Raw genomic sequence first — 18823 nt, forward strand, 5'->3', positions numbered from 1 at the left:
GAGGTGAGCCATAGTGCCATGCATTGCTTACCAGGGTCAGAAATGTTTCCAGCCACAGCTTTTGCATCCATCACCATCGGGGAGATGGTTTTGCTCAACTCATCAGAGGCGGCTTTCACAGCCTCACGGAACTTGGGATCCTCGGAATTCTCCACCTCCCTCTTAGCCACCAGCAGGATCCGGTTGGCCCGACGAGCAATGCTGGTTGCCCCAGCAACCAGCATCTGAGGCTGAATGTTGGCCATAGCTACCTTGCACTTGTCCAGGTCTTTTTTAATTGCTTCTTCCGAAGCATCCAACAGAGATTTGGTATCAATGGCTTCGTCCACCAGCCCTGTTAGGAAAACAGAAATGGAATTTAGTTTCAATTTAGAAGAACAGAAACTCCAAAACACTGTTATCCACTCAAGTTTCTCATGAGAAAGTATAACATCCAGAATTCTCTTCTTCAGCTCAGAGTTCTTCCTACATAATCAAAAGCTTCCAGGTAAACACCATAGTATTAAAAAAAAAAAAAAAAAAAAGCAAGGACATAGTCCAAAAGCCCATCTGGATTTGCAGCATTTATACCAACCGTGGTTGCCAGCCTTCTTGTATCCACCCCAGACAACCAGAAATGCAACATCGGGAGGAAACAAGGAATACGTCTGAAACCATCACTGCATCACCACCACGTTATCTGTGAATAATATTTTCTCCCTGACCGTCTCACTCCCCAGCCATCTGTTGCTTGTTGGCAGCTTGTAGTGCTCAAGATGAGCCATGCGGAGGCTTCCAATAACCCTAACAGCCTGTTTCTTATTCCTATTACCTCTCTTCAGACACCTCAGGAGTTCCACTTTCATCTCGGGCTGCCATGGACCCCAGTCACAACAGGTTCTGCAGGGACAGCGAAAAGCCTACATTCCTCATTCCTTCTTTCCTATCTCTCCCTTTACAGAGAATGAAAACGATTCAGAGGTGCCACTTCAATTGCACAGACACAGGTTTGCTGGTGGTTGGTTTCTCCTTTTTAAAAAAAACTACGTAGTTGATAAGTTGGAGGAAACTCTGAGACAAGTTGTATTAAATGGTAGCTATTGTGGTTCCTTGAAATGTGAACCCACTGTAAATGACAGGGACACTTACTGTATCCACAAACACCGCCTCCCAGCCTCTGAAACCAAACTCGGGCTCAGACTGGGCAAAGACACTATTCAAAGAGAAGATAGGAGGAGTGACAATAAACATCACGCCAGGAGGGCAGCATTAAAATAAAAGAGACTCAAAGAGTCTCTCTTCTGACAAAGTTGCAAGGCTTGAATGAGAAGCCGCCACTGCTCAGCAGCCTTCACAGGGCCAAGTACACTGCTGAGCACATGACTGGCCCTTTATCCAATTGCAGCTGAGTAACAGAACCAGTCCCGCTCCAATTTCTCAGAACTCATTCTTCATGGATTAGACAACAAGAACTTTATAGAAAACTGTACCTGTCATTTTTTCAACATTATCAATCCACTGGTTCTTCATGGTCTCAAAATGTTCATAAGCAGCTTGATTTCCAGGGTTCCTAAGTAAGATACGAGCAGCCGAGACCACCTGACAATGACAAAACACCTTTAAACACCAGAGCACCCTCGCTCTCCAAATACAAACCTTCAGCCAAGCTTTCTCCTTTTTACCTACAGATGGCACTGTAAAGCCAGAAAGTGGCAAGTCTCTTTTTAGGCTGAACATAGGAGGTTTGGTCTCAATAGCTCCCCAGAATGGGCCCTTCACAGGAAGGTTTTACCATCACAGACTTATTTTAAGAAGGTAATAAAGTGACAAAGTAAATGAGTGTCCACTTGATACTTCAGAAGAACATACACAAAACTGGCATATGTTTAAACACTTGGTATCAACCCATCTTAAAAATCACCATTAAGAAAGATACCAAAAAGTACTCAAAACTGATTTATAAATAATATAAAGAAAAAATCCTCACAATAACCCCATGAGAGAGACAGGACAGTTAATATCTCTACTTTAGAGATGCAAAAACCAAGTCTCAGAAAATTTAAGTGACTTGCTCAAGAGGTCCTGGCCAGTCAGTTACAGCATTTGGGGAAAAAAAGGATTAACATTTGCTACGTATCAGGTAAGATACAGGCTGTACATGCATATTCTTAATCCAAATAGAGTCCATTAGGAAGGAGTTAGCTCCATGTTACAGATGAGAGACGAAGCATCAAGAACACAGAGGACTCGGCTGGGCGCAGTGGCTCATACCTGTAATCCCAGCACTTTGGGAGGCCGAGGCAGGTGGATCACTTGAGGTCAGGAGTTTGAGACCAGCCTGGCCAACATGGTGAAACCCAGTCTCTACTAAAAATACAAAAAATTAGCCGAGTGTGGTGGCATATGCCTGTAACCCTAGCTACCGGGGAGGCTGAGGCAAGAGAATCGCTTGAACCCAGGAGGCGGAGGTTGCAGTGACCCGAGATCATGCAACTGCACTCCAGCCTGAGCAACAAAGCGAGACTCCATCTCAAAAAACAAAAGAAAAGATCACAGAGGACTCAAGTCCAGATCTGTCTCCAGAGTCCTCATTTTTTCTATAGTTGAAAAAAGCCTAGATTATAAGTCTAGATTCCTGTTTCTCTTTTTTAGGAATCTCAGTTTCATATTGAAATTGTGTTTTATGTTCCAAGTTTTATGGGAGCTTTTAAAGAGTGTTAGACATGCTTGTAGCTTATAAAAAATTGTTTAAAAGTTGGACAAGTTAAAAAGCTGAACAAGAGGATCTAATTTATTAACACACCACATGGGCAAAAGTTTAATGATTAAGAGACATGCTCATTTCCCCCATATCTCCTCACAAGTTCACAGTATCACAAATTTGTAAAGTCTAGCATAGTTCTGAATATATCACAGGCACTCGATAAATGTCTGAATAAATAAATGAAAAAATAATGAATTTTCTATAATTTGAATAGAAGAAAAATTGTATAAACATTGCACTAATGTTGAGCTAATTTTTTTTTTTTTTTTTTTTTTTGAGACGGAGTCTCACGCTGTTGCCCAGGCTGGAGTGCAGTGGCGCGATCTCGGCTCACTGCAAGCTCCGCCTCCCGGGTTCCCGCCATTCTCCTGCCTCAGCCTCCTGAGTAGCTGGGACTACAGGCGCCCGCCACCGCGCCCGGCTAATTTTTTGTATTTTTAGTAGAGACGGGGTTTCACTGTGGTCTCGATCTCCTGACCTTGTGATCCGCCCGCCTCGGCCTCCCAAAGTGCTGGAATTACAGGCTTGAGCCACCGCGCCCGGCCGAGCTAATATTTTTAAGAAAACCTATCACATAGTAGACTTTTCATAACTGTCCAATTTGGTTTTTTCCCGATCTTCTTTTGCTCCCAAACTTACTAGCCATGCCTTGTTACACAATAAGTAGAAAAAAGAAAGTAAGTTGTAGAAACAGCTCAATATGAAAAAAATAAATTAATTAATTAAGAAAAAAAACTCTCACAAAGATGTGGAGAAAATATATAAACCCTAAATTAAAACAAAGTAGCCTCTTAAGATTATCCAAGCCAGCCGAGGTAGCTCATGCCTGTAATCTCAGCACTTGGGAGGCCGAGGTGGGCAGATCACGAGGGCAGGAGTTTGAGACCAGCCTGGCCAACATGGAGAAACCCCGTCTCTACTAAAAATGCAAAAATTAGCCAGGCATGGTGGCGCACACCTGTAATCCCAGCTACTCGGGAGGCTGAGTCAGGAGAATCACTTGAACCCAGGAAGTGGAGGTTGCAGTGAGCTGAGATTGCACCATTGCACCCCAGCCTGGGCAACAAGAGCGAAACTCTGTCTCAAAAAAAAAAAAAAGATTATCCAAGTATTTTCCTAGTTATGTATGTATGTGGCAAGGGGATTGCTTTACTAATTTTTTCTACTTTCAAAACGAATAAATAGTCTTTGTAAAAAGAAATTCAAATGTTATGAAAATGTATAAAGATAGTGACAGGGTCTTGCTCTGTCACCCCAGGCTGGAGTGCAGTGGGGCAGTTTGGCAGCCTCAACCTTGGGAGCTCAAATAATCCTCCCACCTCAGCCTCACAAGTAGCTGGGTTCACAGGCATGCACCACCACACCCAGTTAATTTTGTTTTTTGGTAGAGTCGGGGTCTCGCTATATTGCCCAGGCTGGTCTCAAACTCCAAAGCTCAAGCAGTCCTCCTGCCTCACCATCCCAAAGTGCCGGAATTATAAGTGTGAGCTACTGGCCTGGCCTGTATATGTTTTCTTATGCTGTCTTACATTAAGTATTCAAAAATGTATAGAAACTGTTCTGTAATTAACTTTCTTTACTGAACACTGTATGAGGAGTGAGCAAAACCCAACCTGGGGTGTGAGTTCTCGGGCCGTCTTCACTGAGGCCTGAATGCCTTCCACTGTTGATTTATTAGCAGTACCAACCGCAGCCGCCTTCTCAGCCGTAGCACCAAGCTTTCCTGAATGGTTTTCAAAGTTAGCTGCCCTCTCATCAAATACCTTGAAGAAAAAACAGACATTAAGAACATTCATTTCAATCAAATGGGTCAGGTAGCCTAAGAAAAAGTCTCTTCCTTTCAGTACGGGCAGCAACTGCTCAAAGACTTTAGAGATACATCAAACCCTAGTTAATAAGACAACAGTCAAACTCCAAATCCTGGCCTTGATGGATCTCCTCAGACGTTTAGCCATCACCATCATCTGCAAATGCACACAAACACACTCACACACACACATGCACATACCCTTCATTTCCAGTTCAACCAGTGCTTACCAGGTACAAGCAAGAGCATTATATACTCTGCAGTAATTTGCTGAATGTGAAGACTAAACAGCCCCCTTCTCAAAAGCTTATCTTCTAGTTTGAAGAAGATAGTCAAACCCACTCCAGACTCTATTGTAGGTGGCTGGGTACGTTAAAAGCCAAGAACATCCACACCTTCCTAAACTAAGCTCCAACCTCCCCAGAGCAGCATCCTTCATATATCCCATTACCATTAATGTTGTAAAAACTCTGCCCTTGACCTCCAAGGGAAAAACGATAGCTCGTGCTCACGCTTAGGCCTCAGGGCAAGGATGACTGATTTTATTAACCCCAAATGCAAAACCATCTACTTAATTGTTCATTCAGTTCTCAAATTTTAAAAAAGTTAACGTTTCCTTTCACTGTGCAAGGTTGCATACCGTGGAGGGGACTATTTAACTTACCTAAAATAGCAAGAGATCTTTGGTCATTTGTTAGAATAGATTCTTGCAAAAGCTTATCTTCTTCAAACTAGAAGATAAGCTTTTGAGAATGGGGGTTATTTAGTCTTCACATTCAGTTAATTACTTACCGCACTATTAGAACTGATGCTTCTGAACAGCACTGGGTCAGGTTTATACATTACACGAACATGTCTGCAGCTGCCAGGTGGAATGCATCCTCTCTTTTGTCTCCTTCTGCCTAACTTGGAGACCACTTCTGGCTCTAGACAATCTCTCAAGTTCTCTTGGTTCAATAGCAAGTTCCAGTATCATTGCCAGTGTTCTGTGTCTATCCTCTCAAGTCTCTTCCCCACGCCAGCCTCTTGTTTGGATTCAGCTACATGGGTTCCTGCCATTTAATGCTCAGAATCTCTGCCTAAAATCCCTCATCTCCTAGCCTCCTTCTTGTGGCCTCAGTTCTTTCACCCTAGCTGGTCTCCCACACTCTGGATCTCCTGGGCTTTTACCTACCTAATATCCTTGGTTGACCATCTCAATGCCAGACCATGACTGCTGCTCCTTCTGATTTAACTAACTGCTTAACTTGCTTTTCTCGTCACTCAACCAAAACTTACTGAGCACCTACTATGTGCCAGACCCTGAGACAGGTGCTGAGGATACAAAAATGAGTAAGACACAATATCCTCATCTCAAGGAACTCACAGCCCAGTGAGAAAAAAGCACTCGAAAACAGATTTACAATACAGTGTGCTATGTACAATAATAAAGCTAAGCACTGATATTACAGGAGCAAAGAAAAAGTACTTAACCTCTCTAGGAAGCAAAGGATTATAGGATGAAGGATAAAAAGTAATTCACCAAAAAAGAAGGGGAAGATAATTACACAGAAAAAACAAATACATGGAAAAGACAGACTATGCAGGAAACCACAAGCAACTAGGTATAGCTAGGGCCAGAAATGAGAGGGAGCAGTTTGTAGGAAACAGGTATCGGAAGTGTCAGAGCTAGATCACAGAGCTCTGGCCTTATCCTCTGTGAAAGGGCAGGCACCACTGAAGGGTTTAAGCAGGAGAATGTCAGAGTTAGGTTGTATTTTTATTTGACTGATGGCCTAGTGAAAGAGTCAAAGAAGACCAGTTAGAGCTATACAATCATATAGGCAGCGGGGGACTAGGAACAGAATTAGAGCTATGGCAACATGAACAGAAAACGGATGTGAGATTAAATGAGCATACCTTAGTTGTTTATTTGTATGAACGGGTGCGGGGAAGGGAAAAGTCAATGACAACTCACAAATTTCCAAGACAGAACAGAAGGACAACATATGCTGAGGTAACTAGGAAGCCTATAGGTGTAGAGGCCCACCTAGATGTATCTACTAGCATGAAAGAGAAGTCTAGAATGAAAAAAATAGCAAATCATCTCAGCCTAAGGGAGCAATCAGCTGAAATGCCTAGTAAGTCAGGTTATAGAAAGAAAACTGGGGTAATCGTCACATAATAACAAAAACCTCCACCTACCAGTTCTACACTGTCTTGGGTACCTGACCCAAACCCCTTCTCCTTCACTGCCAATACTATAAAGGCTGGAAAACCAAATACTCGCTTTCCTGAACTCCTTTGCAGTTGGTGGTCATGAGACAGAGTTCAAGCCAATGAGGTATAGCAAAGCTCTCCTAGACAATTTCTAGGAAAGCCTCTATTTTCACTCATTCAGCACCAACAATGTGGCAGGCACTGTTCCAAGAAGGGGGAATAAGGTAATGACAGAATGAAGTCCCTACCTGTATGGAGTTTTCATGGTAATGGTAGGAAGACAGACAAACCAAAAATGAAAACTGGGTAAATACATTAAATGTTGATAAATGCTAAGGAAAAAAGTAGGATATGGAGATGAAGAAATCCATGGAGATAGTAGTTGGGGTGGGGTTGTTATCTTAGTGGTCACCCAAAAGTGATATTTCAGTAGAAAGCTGAAGAAAGACAGTAACTAATAGATATAGTTATCTGGAGAAGACTGGAACAAACAAGTGCAAAGGCCCCAAGGTTAGAACATATAAACACACACTAGGAATACAATTCAAGGAGGTATATACAGATGTAGCCTGAGGGGGAAGAGTGGTACCACACGAGGGCAAAGAAGTGGATGGGGACCAGATCCAGTGGTGTGCTGAAGCCACTTGTACAGACTCATGGCAGCTCACAGGAGCCAAACATGTCCATTTCTTCCCAACTCAGGTTTCAGTGACTTCATGTTGAAACAGCCACCGTGGGAATATTTACATAAGGGAAATCAGCAAACATTACAAATCAAGGTTTTTTGTTTTCCTGGAGAGTTGGCTTACCAGCACATCACTGGCAATTCTCTTCATTGTTAGCACTCTGGTTTTACTCTGGGATAGTGGGAAGTCATTGGAAGGGTTTGAGTATAAGAATGACATCAATTGATTTAAAAAGATCATCCTGACTCAAAAGGCACAGTTGTGACTGGAGTACCCCCATTCTTCATTTCTTCCTGCCTTTAACATGATGCCATCCCACACCCTGAGAAAATGACCTAGAAAATCACAGAAATGCCAGCTTTCATGATATTTAGTTGCTGAACCAATGCCAAAGCTACCAACTTCCATGTTTCTTGGTTTGTGATGAAAACAAACCCGGTTGTTTTAATCTCTGATGGTCAGGTCTTCTCTTGCTTGCAACTAAAGATATTCCCAACTGATACATGTGGAGACTAAAAGTAGAGATGGTAGGGCTTTCCCTGTTCGGCTCTTCCACCCCTCATCTACAGTTTCCCAACCACTGATCCTGATGTACACTGTAATCACATTTCAACTTTACATATACTTATAGCGCAGGCCAACAGAAAAATGGAAGACCTCAGATACCCACCTCTTCCCTATTAGGTGCGTCAGGAGGGGCCGTGGCTGCCACTGCCAACAGCTTGATGGGAGTTGTGGTATCACTGAAAACATCTGACACTTCCTGAGTCATGGCCTCCTGCATCCGAGCTTTTAGATCCTTAAAAACATTGTTTACATATGAAAATGTCCAGATATATCCTCAAAGCATATCTACTAATGCCCTTACTTCACTGACATTCATTCATCTATTCAGTCTTTCATTCAATAAATATTTATTGTTAACTGTGTACAAAGCACTGAGCTATTACAGAACAGATGTAATTTATGAATCCTGCCCTCTAAGACATTAGTGGTGTAGAAGAAATAAGACATGACCCACATGTCCCTAGAGATTGTTCCACTCAATCAAGGAATCCTATTTCCTTTCTTGGTGGCCTCTAAGAAATGATACTGAGAATCATGAGGTTGAGCCCAAAGAAGGCCCAGAGATGAGCTAGAATTCCATACCATTGCCAGTGCTGGCAGGGCCTGATAATGATCACAGTAACTGTAAGGATTGTTTGGTGGATGTAGTGTCAAATTTCTAAGCAATTTATTATCTTAAGAAGAAAGAAATCAAGAATGGGAACGTTTTTAATCCAGGTTTTTTCAATTAAGTTTTCTAGAAAAACTCAATAACAAATATCTGTATCAATTTCTAAACATGGGTCTAAATAAGAGTATTCTTAGAAGCCATGAACAAGCTCTTTTCATAGTCATCACATTTAGTCCAATTTAAGTTTTCTGGATTTATATAAAGAAGTTTCTATCACCCTCATTGTTTCCCAAGGTGGGCGGCATAAACTAGCTGGTGATACCTGAGATAATTTTAGGTGTTACATGGGCAAATGTTTTTATTTTAATAATTATGTGTTTCTTTTAAAGGATCATAGGAAAAAATACAACTAGCTTACCAAACCCAAGATTTCAGGATTATTACAAAGTTTTATTTTACTTATTTATTTATTTATTTGAAACAGAGTCTCACTCTGTCACCCAGGCTGGAGTGCAATGACGTGATCTTCAACCTCTGCCTCCCAGGTTCAAGTGATTCTCCCACCTCAGCCTCCCAAGTAGCTGGGATTACAGGCATGCACCACCATGCCCAGGCCACAGAGTTTTCTCTTAAATAAATTTAAGTTTTAAAAAGAAGTCCATTTTAAGAAAAATATTGGCTAAATAAAAGTACAGATGATATGTGGATAGAGCAAAAATCACAACAGGGCTCTTGACTGAGTGGAATTTGGAAAACAAATTTAGTTGCTACTATATACCAGCAACCTTTTTCCTAATAAGCTCTAGATTTCCTTGTATCTTTGGTCACACTCTTTTCATTTTTCCTAGATGCCAGAAATTATGTATGTTTCAAACCTCTCTCTTCCTTCCTTCGTCTTTCAATAATAGGAAGCATAAAAAGTAAAATGATATGTGCTCCTGACTTCTACCTTTAAGGAGTCCTGGAGCTGAGATGCAAGTGCTCGCGCCTGAGGACTCTCCCCTTCCCCTCTGGCAGCCAGGTCAGCCAGCTGGGCTGTCAGCTGGTCCACTCGGTCACACTTGGCGAGAAGATCTTGCCGATAAGGCCCCATCATTACATTAGCCAGACGATGCCCTTCGGCCACAAGCCCCCGGATGGCAGCCTGACCTGGACCAAGAGAAAAACAATGAAACTTACAAGACCCAGAGGAGACAATTACAGTGCCATTCTGCAGTGTGGTGCAGTGTGGTGTCTTGCTCTATCACCCAGGCTGGAGTGCAGTGGCATAACAACAGCTCACTGCAGCCCTGACCTCCTGGCTCAAGCAATCCCTCCCACCACAGCCTCTTAAGTAGCTGGGACTACAAGTGTGCACCACCATACCTGGCTAATTGGTTTTTTTAGAGAGACAAGGTCTCACTATATTACCCAGGCTGGTCTCGAACCCCTGAGCTCAGGCGATCCACCCGCCTCGGCCTCCCAAAATGCTGGGGTTACAGGCATGAGCCACCACACCCAGCCAGTTCTTTTTAACACTTTATTTTTATTTCACTATATTTTAAAATCATGATCTAAAATCTATGTAATATTTTATCATATTAACCATAATTATTTCACAAGTCAGTTGTTATTAAACATTTATGCTGTATACAACTTAATATGTTTATTATTAAACATATATTCCTGTATGCAACTTCTTAGAAAGATCTCTAATTATTTGTTAGAAAAAAAATCCCTTAATTTCCTGAGTCAATAGGTATGAACTTTGTTTAAAGCTCTTGACATCTAATACCAAATTTAGAAAGTTTGTACTAATTTATTTCTCCAGTAAATTATACATGTGCCCAATGCTCCAACTCCTCACAACACTGGGTGTAACCAACTTAGAATTTTGTCTTTTTTTTTTTTTAAAGAGACATGGTCTCTCTCTGTCACTGAGGTTAGAATGCAGTAGTATGATCATAGCTCACTATAGCCTGTAACTCCTGGTCTCAAGTGATCCTCCCGCCTCAGCCTCCCAAGTAGCTGGGAAGGTGTGACTACAGGTGAGCATCACTATGCCCAGCTAATTCTTTATCTTTTTATTTTTGAGGAGAGAGGGTCTTGCTGTGTTGCTCGATTGGTCTCAAACTCCTGGGCGCAAGTGATCTTCCCACCTTAGCCTCCCAAAGCACTGGGATTACAAACATGAGCCGCCATGCCTGGCCCACTTCTTGATTACATCACAGGAATTTTACTGGCTGCATTTGGAAATGTAATCACAGTAACTTATCAGCAGCTAAAGAACCCTTACCTAATTACAGATGTTACAGGACCCCTATCAACAACTTGCTTATTTGCACTGAGACCAATCTAATGGGGTTTAGTGCACTGCTGCCCTTACCGACTCCACGGTCATCCACTGTGGGATTATCAATCCACCGCTGTGCTTGCTCAATCTTGCCCTCAAGGTGTACAGCTGCTTTAGCGGGTCTGCTGTTGGCCACAGCCCGGTTGGTTTTGGTCTGCAGGTTCTGTAGGGCCGTGGCCACCTGTTTGGCCAAGGCTCGAGCCTCTGGGGAATCTCCTTTCCCCCTGCAGAGAAAAAGACAGCCATCCTGTCACACATAAACACTATTTACATTGAGATCACTTAGCTGTTAATGACAAATGCTAATAAGATGACAAATTGCTCATGATTACTATTAATTTGGTTTGAAAGGAGTGGTTTACTTATTTGGCCCTTATATAAAAAATTAATTTACATTTAGATGATTTTGTCCTAGTTAAGACATTAAATATGAGTTTGCATCAATGAAGCTCAAATCAATCATTTGGTTAGCTGAGCTCAATCAATCATCACTAGGTTAGCTGCACCCTCTGCCTGCCACCTCTGAAAGCACTAGTTCCTCTGGAACTGGGTGGGCCCAGGCAGCCATGTTTGTTGTAGGAGCAGCTGAAGTAGTTATAGTCGAACTAGTAGTAGTACTATCTATCTTTTGAGTCCTAATTCTGCCAAGTACCATTGCAAGTAATTTTTTGTTGTTGTTTGTTTTTTGTTTTGAGAGGGGTTTCGCTCCATCACCCCGGCTGGAATGCAGTGGTGAGATCATGGCTCACAGCAGGCTTGACCTCCCAGGGCTCACTGCAGCAATCCTCCTACCTCAGCCTTCCATGTAGCTGGGACTACAGGCATACACCACCACACCTGGCTAATTTAAAAAAAAAAACATTTCTTAGAGAAAGGAAACATTCTCCCGATGTTTCCCAAGCTGGTCTTGAACTCCTGGGCTTAAGTGATCCTACCACCTGGGCCTCCCAAAGTCCTGTGCTGGGATTACAGGCGTGACCTACCACACCCGGTCAAAAGCAGTTGTCTTATATTATTTAATCCTTACAACAACCCTATGATGTAAATAACAGTATTATCCTCATTACTAAAGAAACGAACGTACGAGGTTGGATAACTTGCCCAATGTCCCATTACTTACTTTGATAGAGTCAGGATTCAAACCCAGCACTGTGACTTCAGAGTCTCCATCTGTTTTGTTTTGTTTTGTTTTGAGATGGAGTCTCGCTGTGTCACCCAGGCTGGAGTGCAATGGCACGACCTCAGCTCACTGCAACCTCTGCCTCTCGGATTCAAGCTATTCTCTTGTCTCAGCCTCCTGAGTAGCTAGGATTATAGGTGCCCACCACCACACTCAGCAATTTTTTTAATTTTTAGTAGAAATGGGATTTCACCATGTCGACTGGGCTGCTCTCGAACTCCTGACCTTGAGTGATCCGCCCACCTCAGCCTCCCAAAGCGCTAGAATTACAGGCATGAGCCACCACGCCCAGCCTTCATCCTTAAACTACTATACATTTGGTATCACATAATCCCCAGTCCTTGCCATAACTGATTAAACTGGGTGGTTATCTACCTCAAGGACAAGATATCCACAGTCAGGCAAGGCACTCAATTAGATTCTGGGGGTTCTCAAAGTCCAGTATGGATAAAAGTCACTGGAGATCTTATTTTTAAATACAGATTGTTAAACCCACCATCAAAAGAGATTTGGATTAAGTATGTCTGGGGTGGGGTCAAGGAGTATGCATTTTTAACAATCTTCTCAGATGATTCTTAGGCAGGTAACCCTGGGTCCATACTTCAAAAACACTGCATAGTCAACCAGTGATGGGATCTGGAGCTGGAAAGTGATTAAGCCTGGGCCATGGTAGCTCACAGCCGGAGACAAACCTCCAGATAAATAAACTAAGTCAACACACAGGGTGAAACAGACATAGAGGATCCCACACAGTGATTAAGAGGTGGAGGGAGGGGCTTCCCGTTGCCACAAGATCTGGCTATTGGGTTTCAAGCTATTGGGTTTTTTTTTTTTTTTTTTTTTTTTTTTTGAGACGGAGTCTCGCTCTGTGGCCCAGCCCAGGCTGGAGTGCAGTGGCGCGATCTCGGCTCACTGCAAGCTCCGCCTCCCGGGTTCACGCCATTCTCCTGCCTCAGCCTCCCGAGTAGCTGGGACTACAGGCGCCCACAACCGCGCCCGGCTAATTTTTTGTATTTTTAGTAGAGACGGGGTTTCACCGTGGTCTCGATCTCCTGACCTTGTGATCCGCCCGCCTCGGCCTCCCAAAGTGCTGGGATTACAGGCGTGAGCCACCGCGCCCGGCCAAGCTATTGGGTTTGATGAGGTGCCTCTATTTTCAATAATCCTCTACTTTTTACTTGACCAGGTCCTTCCAACCAAAGAACCTCAACCAAGTACCAACACAGAAATAAAAAGACAACCACAATTATATCACAAAGAAAAAAACTGCCCCCAAAACCTTATTCCAAAGACTTCAAATTCTAACCATTATAAAAATACAAAGAATCTGACTCATTTTCCATCTCAGGTCCTCTCAGCTATAGAAAGGTAACTTTCTGGTTAACTTTATCTGTCTCATCTGTAAAAATAAAAATAATAGGCTGGGTGTGGTAGCTCACGCCTGTAATCCCAGGACTTTGGGAGGCCGAGGCAGGTAGATCATGAGGTTAAGAGATTAAGATCATCCTGGCCAACAGGGTGAAACCCCATCTCTACTAAAAATACAAAAATTTAGCTGGGCGTGGTGGTGCACGCCTGTGGTCCCAGCTACTCGAGAGGCTGAGGCAGGAGACTCACTTGACCTCAGCAGGCGGAGGATGCAGTGAGCCAAGATCGCACCACTGCACTCCAGCCTGGCAGCAGAGTGAGACTCCATCTCAAAATAAATAAATAAATAGAATAAATACATAAATAAAAATAATAGCCCATCTGCCAGAAGAGCTAATTTAGATTCTCTCTCTCTCTCTCTTTTTTTTTTCTGAGACAGAGTCTCGCTCTGTCACCCAGGCACAATCTCAGTTCAATGCAACCTCCACTTCCTGCGTTTAAGCTATTCTCTTGCCTCAGCCTCTGAGTAGCTGGGATTACAGGTACCCACCACCAGGCCTGGCTAATTTTTGTATTTTTTTAGTAGAGATGGGGTTTCACCATGTTGGCCAGGCTGGCAGACTGATCTTGAACTCCTGACCTCAAGTGATCCACACACCCTCAGCCTCCCCAAGTGCTGAGATTAGAGGCCTGAGCTACCTTGCCCAGCTTAGATACTCTCTTAAGAGTTCCTTGGCCGGGCGCGGTGGCTCAAGCCTGTAATCCCAGCACTTTGGGAGGCCGAGACGGGCGGATCACGAGGTCAGGAGTTCGAGACCATCCTGGCTAACACGGTGAAACCCCGTCTCTACTAAAAAATACAAAAAACTAGCCGGGCGAGGTGGCGGGCGCCTGTAGTCCCGGCTACTCGGGAGGCTAAGGCAGGAGAATGGCGTAAAAACCCGGGAGGCAGAGCTTGCAGTGAGCTGAGATCCGGCCACTGCACTCCAGCCTGGGCGACACAGCGAGACTCCGTCTCAAAAAAAAAAAAAAAAAAAAGAGTTCCTTTATGATTCTAAATTTTTGCAACATTCTCCTTTATAAAGTTGAACAAAGAGGGTCTTTAACATGACTCTGATCGTGGCTACTCCTGGCAAGAGGTTACATAGATGTATGTTTATGTGTGTGCTACAGTATTAAGTAATGATGGCATGAATGACCACACATGAAGGTCTGCTGTTAGCACCATTACCATTCATTACCTCTTCATCATTAAGAAACATTAAAGAGTACCTTGCATATATATGGACTTACATTAGGTCCTAAGAGTATAGACAGCAAATTTTACATTTGACATTAAACCCTTCCTTAGTGTTATTTTAGCATGTGCTGCAGGGGTTTTATTCTTAAGAGTGAAAAATATCTATTGAAAGAAGAAAGCAGTTAGGTGCAGTGGCTCATGCCTGTAATCCCAAAACTTTGGAAAGCTGAAGTGGGAGGATTGCTTGAGCCCTTGAGTTTGAGACTAGCCCTGACAACATAGTGACACCTCATCTCTACAAAAAATAAAAAAATTAGCCAGGCATGGTGGCACGTGCCTGTAGTCCCAGCTGCTCCAGAGGCTGAAGTGGAAGGATGGCTTGAGCCTGGGAGTTCAAAGCTGCAGTGAGGCATAGTCATGCCGCTGCACTCCAGCGTGGGTAGCAGAGTGAGACCATATCTCAAAAAAAAAAAAAAGGAAATATCCCTTTTCCATATCATCAAAGTAGGTGCCATGAGAGCCTTTAGGAGAGAAGGCTGTGGAGAGGCTGTTGTTATAAGAAAAATCATCCAGGAAATGTAATTTAAGTATCTTCTATACTTACTACTTACAAAATAACATTGCTGGGGAAGGAGGAAAGTACCTTCTTATGCTTCTTCCCTTCCACATACACATAGGAGTCTTTTCATAGCTAGCCACAAAAATTATTTTCCTCTTATGTATGAGAAACAGATAGGTCATAAACATGATGTATCAAAGCAAGCCCTAGCTTAGAAATTTAAAAAGCATCTCAAAAAAGGAGTTCTTATCTTCCTAAATTTATCAATTTATAACTATGTGACCAGCAATAAGTCATTAAACTTCAGTTACATCAGTGATACAACAAATTAACATCTGACCTAGAATCGATGAGAATATAGTGGAGGAGCATCGTAAGTGCATTTAACCTAGGGGAATTGAAATATGTATGAAGAAAGAAAGACAGGGAGAGGGAAGGGAGAGAGAAAGAGAGAGAAGAAAAGATATGAAAAGGCAATTTAAGGGTTAAATACATACTGTCTTCGTAGATCTGCTAATTTAGAAGTCAGAGCAGATATTTCTCCAAGGGAACGTAGAATGTCATCTCTTTCTTTAGGATCATCACATAATTCTGCTATTTTCCGAGCTTCAGCCAAAGCCCCTCGAATCTGCTCTTCTCCTTCCGGTCCACCATTTGGATCTGCAAGCCAGTTCTACACACAGAAACGGAGAAGCAGCACACTGTGATCTACTCACAAACTCCACTCTACTAAACTTAACCAGGCCAGAAGAAGGATTTCAAAAGTAATACACCAGTAATCATTTTTATAATGCTGGTCTTAATTATTGTACAGAGGTTCTTAGATAAGATGAACTCAATCTCTCATCTTTTTAAAATCAATTTTTTCATGCCCATTAGCATAAAATATCTTCCCAAGCTTTATCTCATCTCTGAATTAACCACACCTTATTAGTTCCTCAGTTCCTCAAACATGTGTGTTTGTGAAATGCTTGAAAATCATTTTACAGTAGAGCAGTATCAGAAAACTTTAACCCCTAAACATTACAATGACCAAAGAGTTGTGAATTCTGGGACAAGGAATAGTTTTAATGTACTGCAATCTATATCAGGAACTACGATTCCCTTGGTACTCTGAGTGCTTACTTTTAGCTAATTGAAGTGCTGTAAATTAAGATCTTTATTTCAAAATGCAAATAAATATTTGTCTAAACCTGTGGTGGTAAAGGTGTTAACATTGGTAAGTGCCAGAAGTCACTCATCACTTAGAAACCATTATCCAACCACAGTAAATGTAAGAGACAGAGAAGAAAAATAGGATATTTATCATTTAGGATATTTATGAAACATTTCTCTTTCTCTTTTATTTCCCACCCCTCTTGAAAATCACCATCACTACCTGAGCAGCATCAATCTTCTTTGCAATGCTCTGCTTTGAGTTGGTCATGGCTTCCAGCTTGCGAGCTGCATTTTCCACTTTTGCTGTGAGCACATCAAGACCCTGAGATACCTGCTGAGCTTTCTGCATGGCCACCGGTGAGGATCCTTGTCCTCTGCTCAAAACAGACATATGCTGTCATTGTACACCCTCAAATACTTAATGACAAAATATTCCCAATAGCACAGTACATGTGGTTTTCGTGAACATGCTTGGCTTTTTCCTTTTCCCCAGTAAATCTGGGACAGCACAAGAAAACAGACATAAACAAAGCAAGATGCCCAAATCACGTACTTTTTCTTTTAAAAATGCACATTAGCTTCATGGAACTGCATAACCACTTTGAAGACCAGGCCAGCAAATTTTGATAATGATTCTCCTCTTGGTAGTGATTACATAATCAAATCTAAACTTCAGTGGGAAAATGTGCTGGTGATCTTATTGCTAAGGAGGGCTTTGTTACCATAGTAATGTGTGCTTCTGAAATAAATAGTCCATTAAATTGTCTTCTTATAGGCAAGTATACATTGAAAATGTTTCAGGAGGCAGCACGCATAGTGTTAATGAAAGTGTACCATAGTGGGAACAAGCAGATCTGTGTTCAAATCTTGATTCTTGGTACCTGTGGAAACTTGTTTATGATGTTTAACCTCCCTGGGTTTCTGTTTTCTAACTTATATAATGAAGGTAACATACAATGAAGGTAGGTAATACATTTTCCCCACTTATCTTATGGAGTGGCTTCAAGCATCAAAATAATATACTTGAAAACACTGGCAATAAAGCTATACAAATATACAACCTACTAATATTACTGAATTATCATCATTTTTATAATAAGCCTAATGATAATCTTAAATGCCTACCTTCCACTCCTAGGCAATCCATAAATATATAAATACCGAAACTAGCTAATATTGAGCACATGTTGATAGGAAACCACTGTTTCCCACCAAGTTCCTAAAGAACTGATTTCACTATTTTCCTCTCTCAGAAATGATATGCTATTCCTACCAAAAATGATATGAGTTCATGGAAACTTGTTTCTCTATTTACTTTCCCTATTTCTTTGTTTTGCCCTCATTTTACGATCCAGATTATTTTAATCCAAGCAGCCTGGTAATCCCAATGACAGGGGCGGTAACTTTACCATTTGGTAGAATGGCATGGCTGATTATCCTAATCAGAACTTCTAATTTTAGGATAAACTCCAAAATACCTTTGCTTCCCTTCATAATAGTATTGATCTGTCATTCATCTATCTGGCCTCTGTGGGTTTTTTTTTTTTTTTTGGTTTTTTGTTTGTTTATTTGTTTGTTTGTTTTTTGAGACAAAGTCTCACTGTTGTCCAGGCTGGAATGAAGTGGCGCGATCTTGGGAGGCAGTGGTTGCAATGAGCCAAGACGGTAATTCTCCTACCTCAGCCTCCCAAGTAGTTCAAGTAATTCTCCTGCCTCGGCCTCCCTAGTAGCTGAGATTACAGGCGTGTGCCACCATACCTGGCTAATTTTTGTATTTTTAGTAGAGACAGGGTTTCACAATGCTGGCCAAGTTGGTCTTGAACTCCCAACTTCAAGAGATCCACCTGCTTCAGCCTCCCAAAGTGCTGGGATTACAGGTGTGAGCCACTGTGCCCAGTCTATCTAGCCTCTTTTTAAAATTCTTCTGTTTTTCATCTATACCAAAACTTGAGGTAATGAATTCATTCATTTACTGCTCGGTATATAAAAGGTATATATACACCTTTTCCTTGAAGTTGAGGCCTTCCTTTTATGTGGCAGAAGAGGGAAGACTTTTAGGAAACATAGTCTTTAGGATTTAATTTGCTTTTTTTCTTCAAATCTACTACTTCATGATGAGAGATCTTTTTGGTAAGAGTCCAACTGTATATTACAAAGTAATAACTTCTCTGAGGCTGGAAATGCAGAAATTCCAATTGTGAAAAAGTAAAACTATTTATGGGCTACACAGTTTTTTCATTCAAAATAGAAAGTTTTTATTGAGTCCTATGGGGGTAAAAATATATACTAGCAACCTAGAAACCTGTGTGACTTAACAGAATATCAAAAAGAAATTCTTACTGTATTTCAGCCACTGAAATATTAAATAGCTGGG

The 18823-nt window shown here is 41.9% G+C and overlaps 1 protein-coding gene and 1 long non-coding RNA gene across 5 annotated transcripts in view; one reads left to right on the forward strand and one right to left on the reverse strand.

Moving 5' to 3' along the window:
• The window catches only part of LOC141407689 (uncharacterized), an 85892-nt gene that overhangs the window by 16532 nt on the left and 50537 nt on the right, over positions 1-18823 (forward strand). The gene's annotated exons all lie outside the window — the stretch shown is intronic.
• Positions 1-18823, reverse strand: part of VCL (vinculin) — a 127074-nt gene that overhangs the window by 14910 nt on the left and 93341 nt on the right. For all 4 annotated transcript variants that reach the window (XM_045362031.3, XM_045362029.3, XM_045362030.3 and 1 more), the window contains exons 9-16: positions 16670-16823; positions 15789-15964; positions 10978-11168; positions 9562-9761; positions 8106-8234; positions 4357-4506; positions 1470-1578; positions 32-334 (exon numbers count right to left, since the gene is read on the reverse strand). In XM_045362031.3, coding sequence (XP_045217966.1) covers positions 32-334; positions 1470-1578; positions 4357-4506; positions 8106-8234; positions 9562-9761; positions 10978-11168; positions 15789-15964; positions 16670-16823 — 1412 coding nt within the window. The remainder of the gene's footprint in view (positions 1-31; positions 335-1469; positions 1579-4356; positions 4507-8105; positions 8235-9561; positions 9762-10977; positions 11169-15788; positions 15965-16669; positions 16824-18823) is intronic.

This window comes from Macaca fascicularis, chromosome 9 (genome assembly GCF_037993035.2).
Source record: "Macaca fascicularis isolate 582-1 chromosome 9, T2T-MFA8v1.1".
NCBI lineage: Eukaryota > Metazoa > Chordata > Mammalia > Primates > Cercopithecidae > Macaca > Macaca fascicularis.